General features: G+C 40.7%; 1 protein-coding gene across 2 annotated transcripts in view; it reads right to left on the bottom strand.

Annotated features, from left to right (window-relative positions):
- Positions 1–21,319, bottom strand: part of Uso1 (USO1 vesicle transport factor) — a 66,986-nt gene that overhangs the window by 37,424 nt on the left and 8,243 nt on the right. For both annotated transcript variants that reach the window (XM_021162717.2, XM_021162718.2), the window contains exons 2-5: positions 14,817–14,903; positions 14,429–14,493; positions 8,601–8,677; positions 234–334 (exon numbers count right to left, since the gene is read on the bottom strand). In XM_021162717.2, the coding sequence (XP_021018376.1) occupies positions 234–334; positions 8,601–8,677; positions 14,429–14,493; positions 14,817–14,903 (330 nt within the window). The remainder of the gene's footprint in view (positions 1–233; positions 335–8,600; positions 8,678–14,428; positions 14,494–14,816; positions 14,904–21,319) is intronic.

The raw sequence follows: 21,319 nt of genomic DNA, 5'->3' as shown, positions 1-21,319 counted from the left end.
AAACTCACTAAAATGTTAATGATAAACACTTTGTAAAACTAGAAACAGGATGCTTATTATTTTAATAGATCACTTATTTTCTCTATCAAGTATGTGAATCCTTCCCATGCATTCAAAAGCATGCTATAGAGCAGACTTCACTCACTACCTGGTCAAGTGTGCAGGAAGTACCACCCACAAAGGCAAGGAAAGCAGCTGATTAGCATGACAGGATGGCAAGGAGCCCTATTTACCTCCAACAAAGATAACAGGAGAGTGACATTTTCTGGCTGCTTAATGAAAATTTCTGTAAACTGGCTTCCCAAATCCTCACTCTGTCTTGTAGAATTTTCTTCTGTAATATTCAAAGAACAAAGTACTTCAACATGATGCTATGTTAAAGTGTCCTTTCACTGACGAGTTAAACAGAAATGGTAATTTTCCTGGAATATAAACAATTCAACAGTACGGCTGGGATCAGTAATGCAATTAAGATTGAAACTGTATTTGTAAACTCACTTTCAAGGTCAGTTAGATATCACATTTCCTTAAAAACGTAAGGCTGAACTTTTATTAGGACAAGGCGTTTGTTTAGGGTAGCAGGAGTATTGTCTTGATTGCGGTAGTGGTTATATGATTTTTTTTTTTTTTTCAGTGCAGGGGTTTGGACTCAGGGCTTGCTTTATGGCAGGAAAGCGCTTAACCACAGTGCCACATTCCATCAACCACTACTGAACTCTTTTGTTGAAACTTGTAAGACTATACAACGAGCCGGGTGTGGTGGCGCACGCCTTTAATCCCAGCACTCGGGAGGCAGAGGCAGGCGGATTTCTGAGTTCGAGGCCAGCCTGGTCTACAAAGTGAGCTCCAGGACAGCCAGAGCTATAAAGAGAAACCCTGTCTCGAAAAACCAAAAAAAAAAAAAAAAAAAAAAAAGACTATACAACGTCTATGAGCAAACTGTATTTTATGTTAATTGTACTCCAAGTCAGTACACCTCAAAATGGCAGTCTCTGCTGGTTTGTACCTATCAGTACAGTTTGATTATAAAATTAAGTCAATCACCTTCAGATCAACCAGTATTGTTTTTATATAGAACCTAGACAAGTATTTGGAAATAAAAGCAGAATTAAACACTGAATTTCTTTACAATGTTAGGCATTAAAATGATTAAAATTGTACAGGCCTACGTGGTGCCTGTACTCCCGGCACTCATGGGGCTAAGGCAAGATGATGGCCTTGAGTTTGTCACAGCAACTGAATGAAACTAGAACAAAAATTAATACTAGGAGTGGGGTGCTGAACTAAAGCTAACCGTGTGGCTTTTGAGCCTTTGGTTGGAGGACTGTGGAGGTTCTGGAACTCTGAGTTAGAAAAGTCATCCAACACTCAACAAGGCATTCATTCTCGAGGAAGCTTGAAAGAAACACAGACAACGGAGGCCTGGTTTATGGGGTTTCAGAGAGGAGCAAAGACTCCTGGGTTCAGTTCCTAGCTCCCAGACAGTGATAAACTATCCGTAACTCCAGAGCCCAAGTTCGAGGGACCCATGTACTCTTCTCACCTGCATGGACATCAGGCAAACACATGGTGGGCATACAGCATGCAGGCAAACATTCATTCAGATCTAATACATATACTACTCCCCGCAAGAAAAAAAAAACCTGTGTATACTTACGGGTCAGTTGGGACTGAAGAATTAGCTACGATTAGCTACAGATAGGTTCACTGGGGCAATGGGATGCTAACTGGCTAGGGTTGAAAAGTCAGCTGCAATTGGTAAGAGATCTGCTTCACTAAGGAGAAATCTCTGTGCTTCACTGGGACAACAGCAAAGTCTTTACCTAGGGTTATACACAGAACCTGTGGTCCAAGGAGGCTAAGCCTGTATCTCAAGCTGACACTAAAACTAAGCAAGGTCTAAGAGTGCCTTCGTGGTACTGGTTTTGAAGGCTCGATAGGTGAAAGATGGGAGTGGGGGTGGAGGGATGTCTTAGAGAGCAGCTGAAACCTGGCACTGTGAGGACAGATCAAGAGAGTCCCCGGTGAAGGTGTAGCCTCAGTGACAGGAGAGCTCAGCCCCGATGCCTGGCACTAATCCCTGAGCAGGCAGTCCTGGGGTGTATCAGAAAGCTGGCCAAGTACAAGCCTGCGAGTAACCAGTAAGGCATATTCCTCCACGATTTCCGCTTCAACTTCCTACCCTGACTTCCTTCAACAATAGACTGTGAGATGGAAGTGAAGGCCAAATAAACCCTTTAATCCCCAAAGCTGCTTCTGATCATGGTGTTTGTTATAGTAGCGGAATAAAACATACACAAATGCTAAATTATTTAAAAGTTCATAGAAATGGACCTAATCAAATTTCAGTAGTCCTGAATTAGAAGGAACTCAACACCCACCCACTAAGAGAAAGGACTTAAAGTGTTGCCTATTGCGGCTGCAGAGACGGCTCAATGGTTAAGAGCACTAGCTCATGAAGTCAATTCCAAGCATGCACATGTGGGCTCAGAAATGTCTCAACTCCAGCTCCAAGGCATCCTATGCCCTTTTCTGGCCTCTGTAAACACTAGGCGTAAGTGATATATAGACACACATGTAGGCAAAAAAACACATACACATTTAAAAACAAACAAACAACTAAGTAAACTAGTCAAAGAAAACAGGAAAAAAGTACTAATTTGATAAAGTCACTGTATAATGCTTTTGTTAAGTTACATGTGTAAGTAAGTGCTCTGCCTGCATGTATGCATGCATGCATATGTGTGTCTTAAAACTAGAGTAATGGATGGCTGTGAACAGTCATGTGAGCACTGGGAACCAAATCTGGGGCCTCCACAAAAGTAACAAATGCTCTTAACTCCTGCTCTAGCCCCTATGTTTTTTTCCTAAAGATTTATTTTTTGTTGTATGTAAGTTCACTGTAGCTGTCTTCAGACACACCAGAAGAGGGCATCAGATCTCATTACAGATGCTTGTGAGCCATCATGTGGTTGCTCGGATTTGAACTCAGGACCTTAGGAAGAGCAGTCAGTGCTCTTAACCGCTGAGCCATCTCACCAGCACCCCCCACTACATTTTTTTTAATGTTGAAATATGTTTTATGTAGTTAATTACAAATAACTAATGTATAGTTTTAGCCTTGGTAAGTTTTTCAAAATAGTGTTCAGTGGAGCATGGTAATATGCATCTGGTGAAGCAAGGTATGTCTGACAAAGGGCTTAGCAGCTTCTCACCACTTACCTTCCTCGTGGGAATTTGCAGGCCTCTTTATTTATCTACTTTAGACTTATATATATATAAAGGGGGAGGTTAATTCAATACTTGCACCAAAAATAAAAAACCTATCAAGAGACATTTATTTATGACATTAGATTTATTGTTACCTATAGTATATAAAATACTGTAGCTTATTAATATTTTGGCTATTTTGAGCTGAGCTAGTGTGATACAACTTGATCTAAGACTTCTGTCCTAGCTAGGGTTGCTACTGCCATGATAAATCACTATGACCAAAGTAACTGAGGAGAAGGGATTATTTTAGCTTTAAATTGTTGTCCTGCATGAATGTAAGCCAAGGCAGGAATTCAAGGCAAGAACCTGGAAGCAGGAACTGAAGCAGAGTCCATGACAGACCACTGTTTACTGGCTTGCTCAACCTGCTTGCTTTCTGGGTTTTTTTTTGTTTTTGTTTTTTGTTTTTTGTTTTTTTGAGACAGGGTTTCTCTGTGTCTGTGTAGCCCTAGCTGTCCTGGAACTCACTTTGTAGACCAGGCTGGCCTCAAACTCTGAAATCCACCTGCCTCTGCCTCCCGAGTGCTGGGATTAAAGGCGTGCGCCACCACTCCCGGCCTCAACCCGCTTTCTTATACAGCCAGGATGGCCTGCCCAGGGATGGGACCTACAATGGCTGGGCCCTCCCACACCAATCATTCACACTCTTGCTCTTAGGCCAAGTCATGGATCCATTTTCTCAATTAAGTTCACTCTTCCTAGCTAGGTCTAGGATTGCATTAACTTGACAAAAACAACCTGCAGAGGCCAAAAGAGAGTATAAGATTCCCCTGGGACTAGAGTTGCAGAAGGCCGTAAGCCACCATTTGGGGGCTGAGAATGAGCCTGACGTCCTCTGGAAGAGCAGCCAGTGTTCTGAAGCACTGAGCCAACTCTCCAGCCCCAGCCCTTCTATGCTTTAATGCAGGGCTTTCAAACTAACTAATAGTACACAACATTTTCAGTGGTACAGTAAGGTAAAACTGTTAAAACTATTCAGTTATTCACATTTAAAGTTATCAAGAAATTTTTATCTAGCTGGGCGTGGTGGCGCTCTTGAGAGGCAGAGGCAGGCAGATATATGAGTGCTAGGCCAGCCAGGTCTACATAGTAAGTTCTAGGACAGCCAGAGCTATATAGAAAGGCGCTGCCTCACCAAAACAGAACAAAATCTAGTATACATATATAGGCAAAGGCATGAGACAAACCACCTTGTTGATCTGGTATACTTATATCACAGCTGAGTTTCTCTCTTTAATCTTAGCTTAAGTATTATGGGCAAATTTCTCTAACCTGTAAAAATAAGTAATTCCTAATGTAAGTGGGAAAAAAGTGATCTATTGTTATAGCATAGACTAATCTTTAAGGGTTTTGTGGTGTGTGTACATAAATATATATTTGAATACATACACATACTTCATATATACAAAAAAAAATACATACATACATACCCTACCACATTCCAGACCTATTTACAGAACTATCTTCTAACTAAATTCATACAAATATATTTGTCCTTAAAGTATATTTGTAGATGTATGTTTTCTAGAGGTATAAAAACCACTATAGGACCTTTGATAGAATTCCCTATCAAGTCCACAATCGAGAGGACTGCTGTATAAAAAGAGAACATGGAGGCATATGCCTGCAATCTTAGCACACAAAAGGCAGAGACGGGAGACCAGCTACAAGTTCTAGGCCAGGCTGGCCTATACAAGAGAACACATATTCTCTGAGCTGAGTAATTTCCAGCTCACTCATAAGTAAATATGCATGCACACATGTGTATACATATTCAAGTATTACTTGTAAATAAACAATTTGTTCTTCAGGAATTATACACAAATTTGAATAAATGGAGCTACCAGAGGAAATTTGATTTTATTAAAAGAAACACTAGAATGGCTTCATGGTGTGGATAACAGATTTTTTTTTTAAGCCACTTTCTTTTTTTTTTTTCCTAGATTTATTTATTTATTATTTGTAAATACACTGTAGCTGTCCTCAGATACTCCAGAAGAGGGCATCAGATTTCCTTACGGATGGTTGTGAGCCACCATGTGGTTGCTGGGATTTGAACTCGGGACCTTCAGAAAAGCAGTCGGCCCTCTTAACCACTGAGCCATCTCGCCAGCCCCAAGGATAACAGATTATTAAGTATGGTTTTTAAATTAGAGATTCCGACACAATGAAACCAACATCATACTTTTTAGCAGCTAGAAGAAACAGCATTTGACAGTGACAGTAGACATACTACCAGGTCTTACGTCTAAAGCATCACGCATATGAAAATGCAAACTTTTACCTTCAACATCATCTGAAAGGTAGACAAAAATGAATAAGTAGAAAGTAGATGACAGAGCAAACTGTATCTCTGTGAACGAAGGAGCTGGCCAAGTAAGCAGCAGGACTCAGAAAATGAGACTCCCTCACTTGACTTACACAGGTGAGGCTCGTCCAGCACACAGCTATATATTAAATATATATGCTAAACACTGAAGATTCAAACAGATTCATCACTGAAGGGTTATAGCACGCCAGGCACTGGTGGCACACGCCTTTAGTCCTAGCACTTTCGAGGCAGATTTCTGAGTTCAAGGCCAGCCTGGACTACAAAGTGAGTTCCAGGACAGCCACAGGTACACAGAGAAACCCTGTCTCGAAAACAAAAACAAAAACAAAAAACCAAAAAAAAAAAACCAAAAAACCCCCCAAAAACCCAACCAACCAAAAACAAACACACATTCTCAAGGGAGAGAACTCTAAATTTTTGGGTCACTGGAGAATTGCCTTACGATGAAGCATTTAATGAGAAGATACTGATAATACAATAAAGATTTATTTTATTTTATGTATATGAGTACACTGTAGTCCAAGGACACATTTTTTTAATATCTAGTTTTTAAAAATTTACTCAGATTAACTGACACTTCAGAAGAAAAAGGCCCTAAAAAAGTTATTATGCTACTATTTATTCTTATTCAAAAGCTGTTTTCCTATATTATCAAAAAGACTTTTGGGGCTGGAGAGATGGCTCAGTGGTTAAGAGCACTGACTGCTCTTCCAGAAGTCCTGAGTTCAAATCCCAGCAGCCTCATGGTAGCTCACAACCATCTGTAATGGGATCTGATGCCCTCTTCTGGTGTGTCTGAAGACAGCAATGGTATACTCATATACATAAAATAAATAAATCATTAAAAAATAGCCTTTTGAATGATGAATTAAAAATAAAGAGCAGAGAAGCAGGCTCGCTCCATGGCTCCTGCCTATAACCCTAGTACCCAAGAAGCCAAAGGTAAAGCCTGGCTGCAAGGCCAGCTTGGGCTATGTGGTGAGTTCATGCCTGAACTACACAGTGAAACCCTGTCTCAAAAATGCAAGTAAATAAAACATAAAAATCCCAGCTGGGCAGTGATGGCACATGCCTTTAATCCCAGCACTTGGGAGGCAGAGGCAGGCAGATTTCTGAGTTTGAGGCCAGCCTGGTCTACAGAGTGAGTTCCAGGACAGCCAGGGCTACACAGAGAAACCTTGCCTCAAAAAAACCAAAAACCCATAAAAATCCTAAATACACCCAAGACTGCCACCCCTTGACTGCCTAAGATATAAGAAACCAAAGTTTTAAAACCATTTTTTTTAAATAAGTATGTTGTGTGGCTGGGCATGGTCTGGCATGCCTTTATTCCCGCACTTGGGAGGAAGAGGCATGAAGATCTGAGTTTGAAACCAACCTGGTCTCTAGAGCAAATCCCAGGACAGCTAGGACGACACAGAGAGGGCCCCGCTCAGACAACAGCAGAAAGAAAGGTCTGCTGCTTCTACTGTCCTCATCTGAAAACCAACTAGGGGAAGCCAGTGTCCTTCCTGCTCTTCAAAGCATGGTCTTGTGCATGTATCTAAGTGGCTCCATGGTCAACTTCTTCTTCCAGGAATAATAAATTGTTTACTAAAAATATGTACCCTTTAGAAATTCATAAGCTTCTAAGTGAGACATCACAGAGACATAAAACCTTTAGAAAAGTGTACTTAATTCCATGGGAGCATGACGTTTCAAACACTCACACTACCCACCTACTCTGTGGAGCTAACATAACATGCTTCTCTGCTTAACTGTTAATAAAGCAGGTGTAAGATCAATACTTATTTACAATCTGTTCTGTTGTATTTTGGTATAAATTAGAATTATAAAACACACGAATGAGTCTGCTCTTTTCTGTAAAGTAATGGACACCCCACTAACGTCTTCTGTAAGTAGCAGTTGGCTGTGTGGACAGCCTCCACGGCACTGTGCAGTGTTACTCAGTGAGCATCTTCTTACAGGATATACAACACAGTCACAGACAGTCAACCAAGCTTTTCACCAAGTAACAAAGCAAAGGGCAAGCTGCCGTACTCTAAGTATCCAGTATGTTGAAATAGAAAGGGAAAGGAGGTAAGGAAAGAGTGAATTTCAAACATATTTATTTCATATCAAATATGAATATCTTCATATTGAGAACAGGAAACAAAAAACTCCCTAAATTTTACAAATTGTTACTCTTTATATATTAACAAGGTCTTAGCCCACCACCCAAGGCTTAAGTATTAGGAGAAACATCCCCTAACTACTGTTCTAACATAATGGTAATAGCACATACAAAGACCAACCAACCAGAGGGGATTATTTAATTCAGCACTGGCTAGTACCTATCCTGCCTAATACAGCCCAAAGAGGGAAAAAGTTAAGAAAGGGGGCTCTCCTGGGTGTGGCAGGGCCCTGCTTTAAATTAACCACAGCACACAGGAGACAAAGACAAGCTGATCTCTATGAGGCCAGCCTAGTCTACATAGTGAGTTCTAGGACAGCCAGAGCTACCTAACAAAAAAGAAAAAAGAAAAAAAGGGAGGGACAGAGAGAGACAGAGACAGACAGAGGATCTGGGGTGGATGAATGAGGGTGAAGGAGAATCTACTGAAACATATTTCATTTGAAAATGTCAGGATATCTAATACCTTGTAAGTTCACTAAGAAACAAAAATGTAAAAGTAAGAAGAATATAGGTGAGGCTTGTTGGTGTGTGCTGAGGGAGGAAACTGAGCTTAGATAGTCCAGGCTACATAGTGAGTTCCTGATTTAAGGACAGAAAACCTCACTCCACCTCGTCATAATGGTCCAGAGCACACTGAGCAATCGTCCTGGAGACAGCATTCAGGACTAAAGTTAGAGCTTTACTGTGTTGATTCAGAGAGCAACTTAGGAAAACACCACACAATGAACAAGTTTATAAAATAAACTCAACTTCAAAGCAAAATTTGTATAACCTAGTTAATTTACAAAGAGAAATACAGTAAAATGACTGGAAACTTACCTAATTCTTCCTCTTCATCATTAGATATTATATTATAAAGTGTGTCCAAAGCATATGCTATTATTTCAGAATCCGAACTAGAAAAAAGAAATTATTATATTTACACACTGCTGGCTGGAGTTCAAACTATTATGGACATTTTTAGGCAGTTCTTTCATAAGACCAATAAAGTATTCCTTTTTCCCTAGAACCTTAATCTAAGAAAGTATTAGTAAAGCCCGCAAGTGGCTCATGCTTGTAATCTCAGTTTTCGGGAGCCACAAGAAGGGTGGCTGCACGTTCTAGGCTAGCCTGGACTATACGCTGAGTTCCAGACCAGGCTACAGAGTGAGACTTTCCTCTTCTTCCTTCTTCCTCCTCTTCCCCTTCCTCCTCCCCTGCTCCTCATCAACCTAATCATCATCATCCTAACAATAACAATAAGAAATTAAATTAAGGGACTGGTGAGATGGCTCAGTGGGTAAGAGCACTGACTGCTCTTCCAAAGGTCCTGAGTTCAAATCCCAGCAACCACTCAGTGGCTCACAACCATCCATAGTGAATTGTGGACAGCTACAGTGTACTTATGTACAATAATAGATAAATCTCTGGGCTGGAATGAGTGGGGCCTGAGTGAGCAGAGGTCCTGAATTCAATTCCCAGCATCCATATGTTGGCTCACAACTATCTATACAGCTACGGTGTACTCATATACATAAAATAAATAAATAAATCTTTAAAAAAAAAAGAAATTAAATTAAAATAAGAGGCTATATTAAGATTTGTTTAGAATAAAAAAATTGAGACTCCACTTGACTGTCTAATTAAAAACTAGCATATATAAGACAGCAATGAAAATGTATCTTAAAAGAAAATACAATAGCATTATAATTAAATATTAATAAAATATCAAGTAGAAAAATCTAAGTTTAAAAATGGACAGACACGGGGCTGAGGAGATGGTTTAGCAGTTGATGTCACTGGCTGTTTCTTAATTCCCAGTCGCCATGTGATAGCTCTTGACTGTAATTCCAGTCTCAGTCTCCCCACGACTGAGATGACCTCCATGAGTACCAGGTGTGCCCATGGTGCACAGACACATGCAGGCACAACACCCATGTTCACAAATAATAAAGTTTAAAAATAAGACAATAATTCTGTGTAGCAAAAGATATGTATGTATATTTACATGTATGTGTATATGTATGCTTGTTAAAATATATATTTATAAAAATAAGCCAAACTTTAAAACTAGCAAACAGAAGAGCCAGTAATTTTATGTTCATGTACATTCATAAATATGTATGATTTTCCTGCTCATGGAGGATGACAGAGCCTCCAGACAAACGAAAATGTCACAAGAGAGTCAGCACACATGAGAAGGATAGAGAAAGCAAGGGTGAGGTGACACGCTTAAGGGCTGTCAGAGCGTGGGGAGACTGAGGCAAGTGGGCTTTTACACTAATTACTCACAGCTTTGCTTTTGGAAATTTTGAAACAGGTCTTTAAAAAAAAATGATTGAGAAACACAAACACCAGAGACCTTCTTTAACATGACCAAGACACTCACAAGAAATCCCAGCTCAGTGGTGGGGCATCCTGATGGCATGTGTGAGACCCAGCTGTTAATCCCCAGGGCTCCTGGGGGCTGGAGACATGGCTTGGTGGTTAAGAGCACTGACTGCTCTTCTGAAGGTCCTGAGTTCAAATCCCAGCAACCACATGGTGGCTCACAACCATCTGTAATAAGATCTGACATCCTCTGCTGGTGTGTCTGAAGACAGCTACTTACTTATAACAATAAATAAATTAAAAAAAAAATCCTCAGGGCTCCAACAAGACACAAAGGTCCTGTAACTGCACTACCAGTGAAGGGAGAACGCTCCTCTCTCAAGTAAGAAGACAACAGCAGGACCCTTGTACCTTCAGCCAACACGGAAATAGAAGCTACAGTTACAAAAATACAAGCCAACTGGTGCTGAGGAGACGGCCCAGTGGGAAGGAACACTTCCCCTGTAGCACAAGGACTTGACTCTGAATCCCCAGCACCCATGTCAAACAGCTTATGGTTTCATTTCATCAAGTCCATACAGTAGGAACCAGAGAGTAAAGGACACCAGGAGAACATGGCCCACAGAATCAAGATTGAAGCAACAAACATGGACCCTGTAGAGGTCTAAGGTAGGTCCTGGGCATATTCCTTAAAGGTGTGTTGCTTGGTGTTCTTGTGGGACTCCTAATAGTGGGGAGTGGGGAATCGCGGTCATTTTTGCCTGCAGTTGGGGCCCATTTCCTCCTACTGGGTCGCTGTGCCCATCCTTTTTGTTTTTTTTTTTTAAAGATTTATTTATTTAATGTATATGAGTACTCTATTGCTGTCTTCAGATACATCAGAAGAGGGCATTGGATCCCATTACAGATAGTTGTGAGGCACCATGTGGTTGCTGGGAATTGAATTCAGGACCTCTGGAACAGCAGTCGGTGCTCTTAACTGCTAAGCCATCTCTCCAGCCCCCTCACTGTGTCCATCCTTGATACAAGGGTTTGGGCCTAGCCTTACTGCATCTTGTTACGCCATATTCAGCGGGCAGTAGTGTATCTTGGACACAGAATTCACTAAGAAACTACTAGAGCTAGTGAGCAAATTGAACAGTCACAGAATAAAAATTCAACTTGCAAAATCAAATAATTAAAAAATAAGAAAACAATTTTATTTAAACAATTCTAATGATGAGAATAAATAAAATACTTGGAACAGAATTTCCTTAAAAGGTCTAAGATTTATACTTGAAAAGTTCAAAATGGACAGGTGGTGGTAGCACACTAGGGAGGCAGAGGCAGGTGGATCTCTGAGCTTGAGGCTGGCCTGGTATACAGAGTGAGTTCAAGGGTTACAGAGAGAAACCCTGTCTCGAAAATCAAAATAAACCAAACAAAAAACCAAACCAAACCAACAAACTAAAAACAAAAAAGAAAGAAAGAAAGAGAGAAAGAGAAAGAGAGGGGGGGAGGGGAGGGGAGGATGGGAGAAGGGGAGGGCTGGAGAGATGGTTTAATGGTTAATAACACTGCCCTTCCAGGGATCCTGAGTTCAATTCTCGGCAACCACATGGTGGCTCACAACCATCTGAAATGGGATTGATGTCCTCTTCTGGAGTGTGCCAGGACAACGACACTGTACTCACATACATAAAATAAATAAATCTTTTGGTTTTCTTTCTTTCTTTCTTTCTTTTTAAAGATAGGGGAGAGTGGGAAAGAAAGAAAGGAAGAAAGAGAGAAAGAGAGAGAGAGAAAGAGAGAGAGAGAGGAAGGAAGGAAGGAAGGAAGGAAGGAAGGAAGGAAGGAAGGAAGGAAGGAGAAAGAGGGAGAAAGTACAGACTAACGCCAGGCCTGCGGAACTATCACACTAGCCTGTCACCCTTCGGCCCTCCAGAAGTCAGTAATAGTGGGTCAAGTATGTCTCATGTTACAATTCCAGGCCCCCTTTCTCACTTCCCTGCCCTGTCTTTAAGGACTTAGGTGGTCACATTGGGTCCACCTAGACAATCTGTGTAATTTCCTCTCATCAATTAGCACAATTACATCTGCAAAGTTCCCTCTGCTATGTAAGATGACTTCCCACATTTGGCTGATAAGGAATGCAGGCATCTGGTGGGGTGTTACTCTACCTACTCTAAATTATACACAGTAGTTAGCTTTGAAAAAGTAGTCAAGGCCACATTGTCTGGGAAGCAGAAAGGACCATCACTAAGTAAGGAGTTGCTGGACCATACTCAAGAGTGGCTATGAAATAAATGCACAGGTAGGGCCCAGATCTTTCAAAAGCTGAAATTCTAGCCGGGCGTGGTGGAGCACGCCTTTAATCCCAGCACTCGGGAGGCAGAGGCAGGCGGATTTCTGAGTTCGAGGCCAGCCTGGTCTACCAAGTGAGTTCCAGGACAGCCAGGGCTACACAGAGAAACCCTGTCTCAAAAAAACCAAAAAAAAAAAAAAAAAAAGCTTACATTCTTTGCCTCGAGAAATCTGAATTTGGCACATGGCATATGCCTAAAAGCCTAGCACTCAGGAGGCAGAGGCAGGCAGATCTCTGAGTTTGGGGCCAGCCTGGTCAATAGAGCAAGTTCCAGGACAGCCAGGGCTACACAGAGAAATCCTGTCTCAGAAAATAAACAACAAACAAACAAACAAACAAACAAGAAGTCTCATTCTATATTTTATACTACACTGAAGTGGTGAAACACACAAACTAGGCAAATTTTGAAGAGATCAGAGACCAAAAAACAATACAGTTTAAAGGTAGTGGTAGTTTCAGATAATGTCTAAAGCTTTCTGACACAGCTCTCAGAGGGGGACCCTAATGAGCCATCCCTTAAGTTAAGGCAACTTGTTTACTCATTTCTGATGACTACAATGTAAAAGTATACTGGCTTGGTCCTTGCTCCTTCAGATCACAGGCTCCAAGTGATCCTAGAACTGCCATGAATCATGAAGGTGCTCAAGCAGGCTTAAAGACAGCAAGATGGCCTCTAACTAGCACATGTGACTGAGTCGTCTCACAGTGACACCCTCCAGCACTAGTCTGCTTTTAGCTAACTTAAGTCTCTTTGGCCTCCTGACCTAAGCCCCCCCTCAACCCCAGCACTGAAACTGTGAAGCAATAAACTACATCTTTGATCATTAAACTTTAAAGTACTTTTTCATACTTTATAATGCAAAAACCAGGAAAATGATTTAGGTGTTGGATATACTGAGTGCCAGAATGAAGGCCAGGAAGGCTGAAAACATGACTACTGTTTTACATTGGCCTAGACAGACAAATCCAGCAAGCATCTTCTAGTTTATGATTCAATGGAAGGATACTATTGATTGGGATAAATTCAGAAAAAATAGGTGAAGTGGGCAAAGACTGGTCAAGAATAGAACTAGCGATCAGCTGAGCTCTGATCTCTACCTGTTTCCTCCTGCAGCAAGCTACCATACTGAGCTTTTATCTGAGCCAGACCCATATGCTTGTACAGAAACACTTGTCTCCCCAACCCCGATTCTGAATTTGAGGTCTCTATGAGATCTCAGTGGAGTAGAAATGTGTGACAAGCAACTAAAGCTTGACATATTTTATCAGAGGCAAGACATAGAATTATCTATGCACAGGTAATTAAAACAGAAAGTACAGATAAAATCTAAAAAGAAACTGAGTTAAAACAAGCTGAGTTCCTTTCTCTAAAGGCATACCAGATTTAACATCAGACTCTTATTTATGCATTTAGTATCCTAAGGGGAAACGTCTCTATACCTACACACTGTAACATATCTTTATGTAAATGAGTATCAATATATCCATTTATCTAATACAAATCAAAATCTTAAGCCATTTTAATTAAGTTACATCATCACCTTTTTTTTTTCCCCAAGATAGGATCACATGTAGCTCAGACTGGCCAAAAACTTGCTAGCAAGTCAAAGATGACCTTAGCCAGGTGGTAGAGGCAGGCACATCTCTCTGAGTTTGAGGCCAGCCTTGCCTACAGAGCAAATTCTAGGATAGCCAAAGCAACATAAAGAAACCCTGCCACAAAAACAAACAGCACAGAGGACTTATACACTGACAGTCCTGCCCTACTTCTCAAGTGCTTTGGTTACATGTGGGCACTACCACATCTGGTTCTTTATTCCACTTTTATGTCTAAACTAAGGCTTAGCCCACTGGTTTGTATCCAGTAAGTGACAACTAAGAATAAAAAACATCATGTAAACATAACGTTACTATCCTCTGGGATGATGATGGCTACTCAAAACAAATTAAAACTCCAAAAAGTAGGAAAGAAAATTCGATACACGAAACTTACCGATCTGTTTGTAAAACATGGATAAGATGTTCCATAGCTTGGATTCCCACTTCCAAGCGGTATTTCTGCACAGAAGACAAGAATGTGTTATTACAGGAACTAATGGCTGACTGAAGAAACAAAAACAAAAATGACCAAAACAAAACAAAACAGTAGTTTGGCTGGAGAGATGGCTCAGTGGTTAAGGGCACTGGCTGCTCTTCCAAAGGACCTGGATTTGAATCCCAGCACCCACAAGGCAGTTCACAGCTATCTAAAACTCCATTGCCCTCTTCTGGCCTCTGCAAACACAACACATGCAAGTGGTACAGACAGACATACAGACAAAACACCCACACATGCAAAGTAATCAATTTTTTCAAAGTAGTAGTAATTTAGCATTACGAACCTTAGAGAGTGATTTAAGGGCACGTACAGCATTTCTTCGGTCATCCAGTAACGTAGAAGAAGCTACGCGGTCACAGAGCTTCTGAATCTATCAATGAAAAACAAAACAGCATTAGAAGAGAAAAAAAAGAAACAATGGTGTACACTCCCAAATTTCTACCATTTAATTTTGAAGAAAAATCAGCAAATGGTATATTGAAGAAATGGGTTTTTGGGGGGCTGGAGAAATGGCTCAGTGGTTAAGAGCAATAACTGTTCTTCCAGAGGTCCTGAGTTTAATTACAGCAACCACATGGTGGCTCACAACCATCTGTAATGGGATTTGATGCCCTTTTCTGGTGTGTCTGAAGACAGCTACAGTGTGCTCATATACATAAAGCAAATAAGTAAATCTTTTTTTTTTTAAGAAAGTGATTTTTCTATTTATTTAGGTAGTATTATTGAATTACAGAGATCTTTTTACCTCATCAAAGACTTAAGAAGTGGGAAGGAGCAAATGAGAAGCCAACTCAGTAAGTCAAAGCAGTTGAGAAATTAGAGAAGACACTAATAGGTCAGTAGCTGTGCTTAGCAGGGTATTTCAGCTGCATGTGTCTGAGTACCACTTGCTGACCTGGTCCACAGAGACCAGAAATGGGCATCAGATCCCCTGGAACTTGAGTTAGACAGTTGTGAGCCACCATATGGGTGCTGAGAATCAAACCTTGATTCTCGGGAAGAAGTGCTCTTTTTTTTTTTTTTCTTTTTGGTTTTTGAGACAGGGTTTCTCTGTATAGCCCTGGCTGTCCTGGAACTCACTTTGTAGACCAGGCTGGCCTCGAACTCAGAAATCTGCCTGCCTCTGCCTCCCGAGTGCTGGGATTAAAGGCGTGCGCCACCACGCCCGGCAAGAAGTGCTCTTAACTCCCGAACCATCTCTGCAGCCTCCAATTTTAAAGTTCTAAGTGTCTCAAAGTCTTTAAAGACAGAATATTTCTACTTTAAAATAACTGACAGAAATTCAAATTCAAATTGAACTTAAAAATAAACATCAGAGTACTAGATGCAACAGAATAAAGCTGGGTAAATGTCCACCAAATGAGGAAAGTCAAACACATTGTGACATATTTGATGGACCCCAATAGTTACTCAAAAGAATTAACTGTACTGACATAAAAAGAACATCACACAATAGAAATAGGCAGTAGGTAAATGAGCCCACAGAAACAAAAGCATGTATGTAAAATAATTTTATTCTGTACGTGTGCATGTGTGTAGATGTACATGCGTCCAGGTAGGTATGGGGTGTGTATTGAGGGGGCACATTCTGTAGAAAACCACACTTGTTTCTACCCTGTAGGTCTGAGGAATTGAATTCAGGTCTTCAGGCCTGGTAGCAAGTGTCTTTACCAATGAAACTATCCTGGCTGCCCACAACTGTGTACTTTTAAAATTGTACTGAGAATTAGATCCTCAATATGACAAATATTCCATCTAAACCCCAAATCCTGAAAAAAAAATCATTGTAGAGCTACAGAACAGACAAGCCCTGTGACCATCAAATAATAAACGGATTTTCAGGTGGATATTAAGAACACTTATCACTTCTGTCATTTAAGACACAGTTCAGAGAATAAAAATGGTTACGGTCTAGACTTGGTGAAAACATCTGAAAAAGAAGTAGTGTTAAAACTACTCCTTTTTAGCTCAGTATTTTATTAAAAATTGATAAGGCCAGTGTGGTGGCTCATGCCTATAATCCCAGAGTTTGGGAAGCAGACCCAGGCAGATCTCTGTGAGTTTGAGGCCAGCTGATCTACACAGAATGTTCTGGATGACCAGGGCTACAGTGAGATCCTGTCTCGAAAAACAAAACAAACGAAACTTACTATGCGCTCTTTAATAAGTTACTTTGATAATTCTTTTTTTTTTTTTTTTTTTTTTTTTTTTGGTTTTTCGAGACAGGGTCTCTCTGTATAGCCCTGGCTGTTCTGGAACTCACTTTGTAGACCAGGCTGGCCTCGAACTCAGAAATCCGCCTGCCTCTGCTTCCTGAGTGCTGGGATTAAAGGCGTGTGCCACCATGCCTGGCTACTTTGACAATTCTATAAATGAGGTTTTAGTATATCACTCAAAGGCTTACAGTTTTTATATCTGAATAGCATTTAAATACAGTGTCCTCCAAATTCTATTCCTGTTCCCTGCAGTGCTCTAGGAGCCTTCAGACTTTCTCTGTTCTTAGCAAGTGGGAACCAGGAAGTCATGTGCGCTGCTGAGTGCAGGGTTCCTAGGAGCCAGGACTCCGGGCACGTCTCTAACTGCACATAGGCGTAGTCTCCAAGTCAGGTGTATTTTCTACCTTAAAATGTAACTACCATGATCAGAATTTTATTGAGTCTTCGAAATGAAACACTACAATTCTCTCTTTGTTAAACAGCTGATTCACTTCTTTTTTCTACTATAAATTTTTTACTGTTAGAAAAACAACATACTTATCTCTTGAGAACACGAAGCTTGTGATTCTGTTTAAACAATTTAAGCCAAAGTAGTATTGCCGAGTAGCACAGCAGTCTCCTCCCTTGTCTTTCATCTGTTTTGTGGGTTTTTTTTTTTTTTCCCCGAGACAGGGTTTCTCTGTGTAGCCCTGGCTGTCCTGGAACTCACTTTGTAGACCAGGCTGGCCTTGAACTCAGAAATCCGCCTGCCTCTGCCTCCCAAGTGCTGGGATTAAAGGCATGCGCCACCACGCCCGGCCTGTTTTGTGGGTTTTAAGTCTCTTTTTGTTTCTGTAGAGGTGGATGACTGTGGTTATGTTGAGAATTATTTGAGTATTTTCCTGCCATTGCTCAGCTCAAGACATCCAGTATTGAGATTCTAGACAAAGAACTTTTCTCTTTTTTGAATACTTAGTTCTAGTGGCCAAATAATACTTCTGGTTGGATTGCAGCAAATGCACTTTCCTCACAGCCCTCTGTGGTAGCATACCAGGTAACCCCCGCACTTAAGAGGAGTCAGGCAGCAGCATCAGGAGTTCAAGGTCAGGCTACAAAATTAGTTCAAGGCTAGCCTGAGCTAAATAAGAACATGTAGGGAGCCCCGGCTATTACTGCTGATACCGGAGGAGAAACAGCTTTAGAAAAATGTGAGGACATGTTCACAAGGAACACAGGAAGACATGTTCAAAAGGAACACAGAAGACATGTTCACAATGAACACAGAAGACATGTTCACAAGGAACACAGGCAGGCATGTTCACAACACTAGTATTCGGGTGTTTGAGACACACAGCCTTGCAACTCCTGCGTTTGCTGCTGGAAAGCCTGTGGGCTCCTGCTTCACTCAGGGTGACTGTGTGCCTTAGTGATGTTCCTGGAAGGAAGTGTAGCGCTGCTACTCTCTACAGACAACTACAACCAAATGAAACGAAACACATTGCCTATGCCCAAACCCTACAAAGGTTTGTTTTTGTTCAAATACAGGCCTACGTATTTCATTTCTGGAGCATTAAATTGCTTAATTTCTATCTAGAACTTGTCATCTTAAAGACTGTCACTCCCAGTGTTTCTCCCTGCTGTGTCATTGTGTCAGCTGCACTTCCTTTTAGTTATAAGTCTGTGTGCGAGTCTGTCCACACAGAACACTTTTTGAGACTCCCTGAAAACATGGCATCAAGTGTGACTACATTCTGACCAACAGACTATAATTCCAAGGTCATATTCTCTTTTTTTTTTTTTTTTATTTTTTTATTTTTTTAAGATTTTTATTTATTTATTATATGTAAGTCCACTGTAGCTGTCTTCAGACACTCCAGAAGAGGGCGCCAGATCTCGTTATGGATGGTTGTGAGCCACCATGTGGTTGCTGGGATTTGAACTCTGGACCTTCGGAAGAGCAGTCAGGTGCTCTTACCCACTGAGCCATCTCTCCAGCCCCCCAAGGTCATATTCTTAAGGGGAACTTTGTGTTCCTCACTCCTCTTCCAACTTGTCTCCGCCTGGGCTGGGAACTTGATGGTACTAAAGCCTCTTCACTAGTTCTTTCGTACAGTACTGTCAGTGATGGCAAGTACCACTCAGGGATCTCAGGGGCAAAGTCCCCTGTTGCCTACCAGCTTGAACTTTTACAAGACAAAGAGAAACTTCTCTCTCCTTTACATCTACTAGCTTTTCTGACAGCAGCTGAACCAATGCCCTCAAATAATAAATTCATTTTACAGGTAACACAGATGTAAACTCAGGAAAGCACATTCTTCCCGGGGAGATTCAATCATTAGTGCAAGTACACACACATACACACATACATGTACACACACGTACACACATACAACCTTGTCTTTTTTAAAATAAATTTTATTTATTTGAGTACATTACTGATGTCTTCAGACACACCAGAAGATGGCATTGAATCCCATTACAGATGGTTATGAGCCACCATGTGGTCACTGGGATTTGAACTCAGGACCTTTGGAAGAGCAGTCTGTGCTCTTAACCACTGAGCCACCTCCCTAGCCCTACAACCTGGTCTTGAAACAAATATTTTGTAAAATGTTTTGGGCAAACCATCATTTTCACTAGTGATTTAAAAAAAAAAAAACTTCAATGCTCACTATTACATATTTTAAGAAGCAAATTTTTGAAAAAATATCCCTTTGTATATACATATATATTGAGGTAGGGAAAAAATTTTTGGTGATGGAAAATGAAATAAGTCAACTGTAGACTATATATTGATTTTTATTATTCTGAGATTTATTTTTGTTTCAATAACCTAAGAGGAACAAACAAACAAACAAAAACAAAGAAATCTCTGTCAGGTCCTGCTTTTCTTTTAGCATGTCTGTTCTAAGACTGACCACTTGGCTTAATATTCATCTGCTTTACGAGGTCAACTGTTCCTGCTGTGTCAGTTATGTTCTAGAAGTCACCATGGGCCAGGCATGGTGGCGCATGCCTTTAATCCCAGCACTCGGGAGGCAGAGGCAGGCGGATTTCTGAGTTCAAGGCCAGCCTGGTCTACAAAGTGAGCTCCAGGACAGCCAGAGCTATAAAGAGAAACCCTGTCTCGAAAAACCAAAAAAAAAAAATCTCTCAAATCAAAAGTAAGCCCTTTGTTTTATGCACATTTCTCTGTAAAGACGGCTCATTTAATAAGTATCCTTACTCATGGATACTGAACTCAAGGCCAACTGCCCTTCATTCTGAGTGGAACTCTTTCAGTTTTCTGTAAGACCTTGTCTATCCTTCCTGTGCCTAGGAAAATCACAATTCAGAGGTCGTTTGTAACAGAGAAATGTCACAACAAATACAAACATGCAAACATGTAGTACTACAGAATACTGAGACTTTCTTACACTGAGAAGTAGAAACAGGATTAGGTGGTCTTCCTAGACCTCAGCTGGGTATGGAAACTGGGACTCTGCTTTACTGCTCTGCAGGTGAGCAGGTATTGATTTGGGGGCTGCAAATATGTTCTAGTGAAGTTGCAAATCAGGAAACTGATAAGGAACCGATGGAACCTAAAGTGCAGTTCTAAGTCCACTTCATTATCTATAATGTAGAAGGATCCAAACAAGATACGCTCTTAGGATTACTTAATATTTAAAAATTGAATGCAAGAAAAATATTCTATTTCAACCTAAGGAATAAAAGCATACTTAGCATTTGAAAGTTATCTGACTTGTACATGAAATAATGTTAAATTAGCTTTAGAAAATTAAAAAATTTCACATGGAAGTCTACATTTCTATATTTTCTTGAAAACACTAGCTTGATGGTAATTAATACCACGTTTATGCAATGTAACAGTCAATTTTTAAAATTACGTTCTACCTATTTGTGTGTGTATATTTGCATGGATGTACTGCTATGGTGTGCATGTGGAAATCAGAGGACAACTTGTGGGAAGTAGTTCTCATTCGGGTCTTGGGTACTGAACTCAGACAATCAGGCTTAGTGGCAAGCATCCTCACCTGACCAAACAGCTCACTGGTCCAGAACAACACATTTAAAATTCACTCACCATGCTTTTTTTTTTATTATTTAAGATTTATTGGGGCTGGTGAGATGGCTCAGCAGGTAAGAGCACCCGACTGCTCTTCCAAAGGTCCGGAGTTCAAATCCCAGCAACCACATGGTGGCTCACAACCATCCGTAACAAGATCTGACTCCCTCTTCTGGTGTGTCTGAAGACAGCTACAGTGTACTTACATATAATAATAAATAAATAAATCTTTAAAAAAAAAAAAGATTTATTTATTTCTGTTTTATGTGCTTGAGTGTTTTGCCTGCATGTATTATGTATATGCTTAGCTCCCTTAGAGGCCAGAATCCTCTATTGGATTCCCCAAAGTAGAGTTCTGAGCTACCTTGTGGGTGATGGGAACCATCCCAGGTTCACTGGGAGAGAACCGGAGCCACCGAGCTACCTCTCCGGACCCACAGTTTATTTCCTGTTACTGTACATGCAAGTGTGTTGTCCAGAGTCAGTCCTCTCCTTCCACCACGTGGAGACCCACTATTATTAACC

The sequence above is a fragment of the Mus caroli genome, unplaced genomic scaffold (assembly GCF_978045245.1).
Source record: "Mus caroli unplaced genomic scaffold, Mus_caroli_1 scaffold_4, whole genome shotgun sequence".
Classification (NCBI taxonomy): domain Eukaryota; kingdom Metazoa; phylum Chordata; class Mammalia; order Rodentia; family Muridae; genus Mus; species Mus caroli.
The sequence above is the reverse complement of the archived record's forward strand: the minus strand, read 5'-3'. Positions and strand labels throughout refer to the sequence as shown.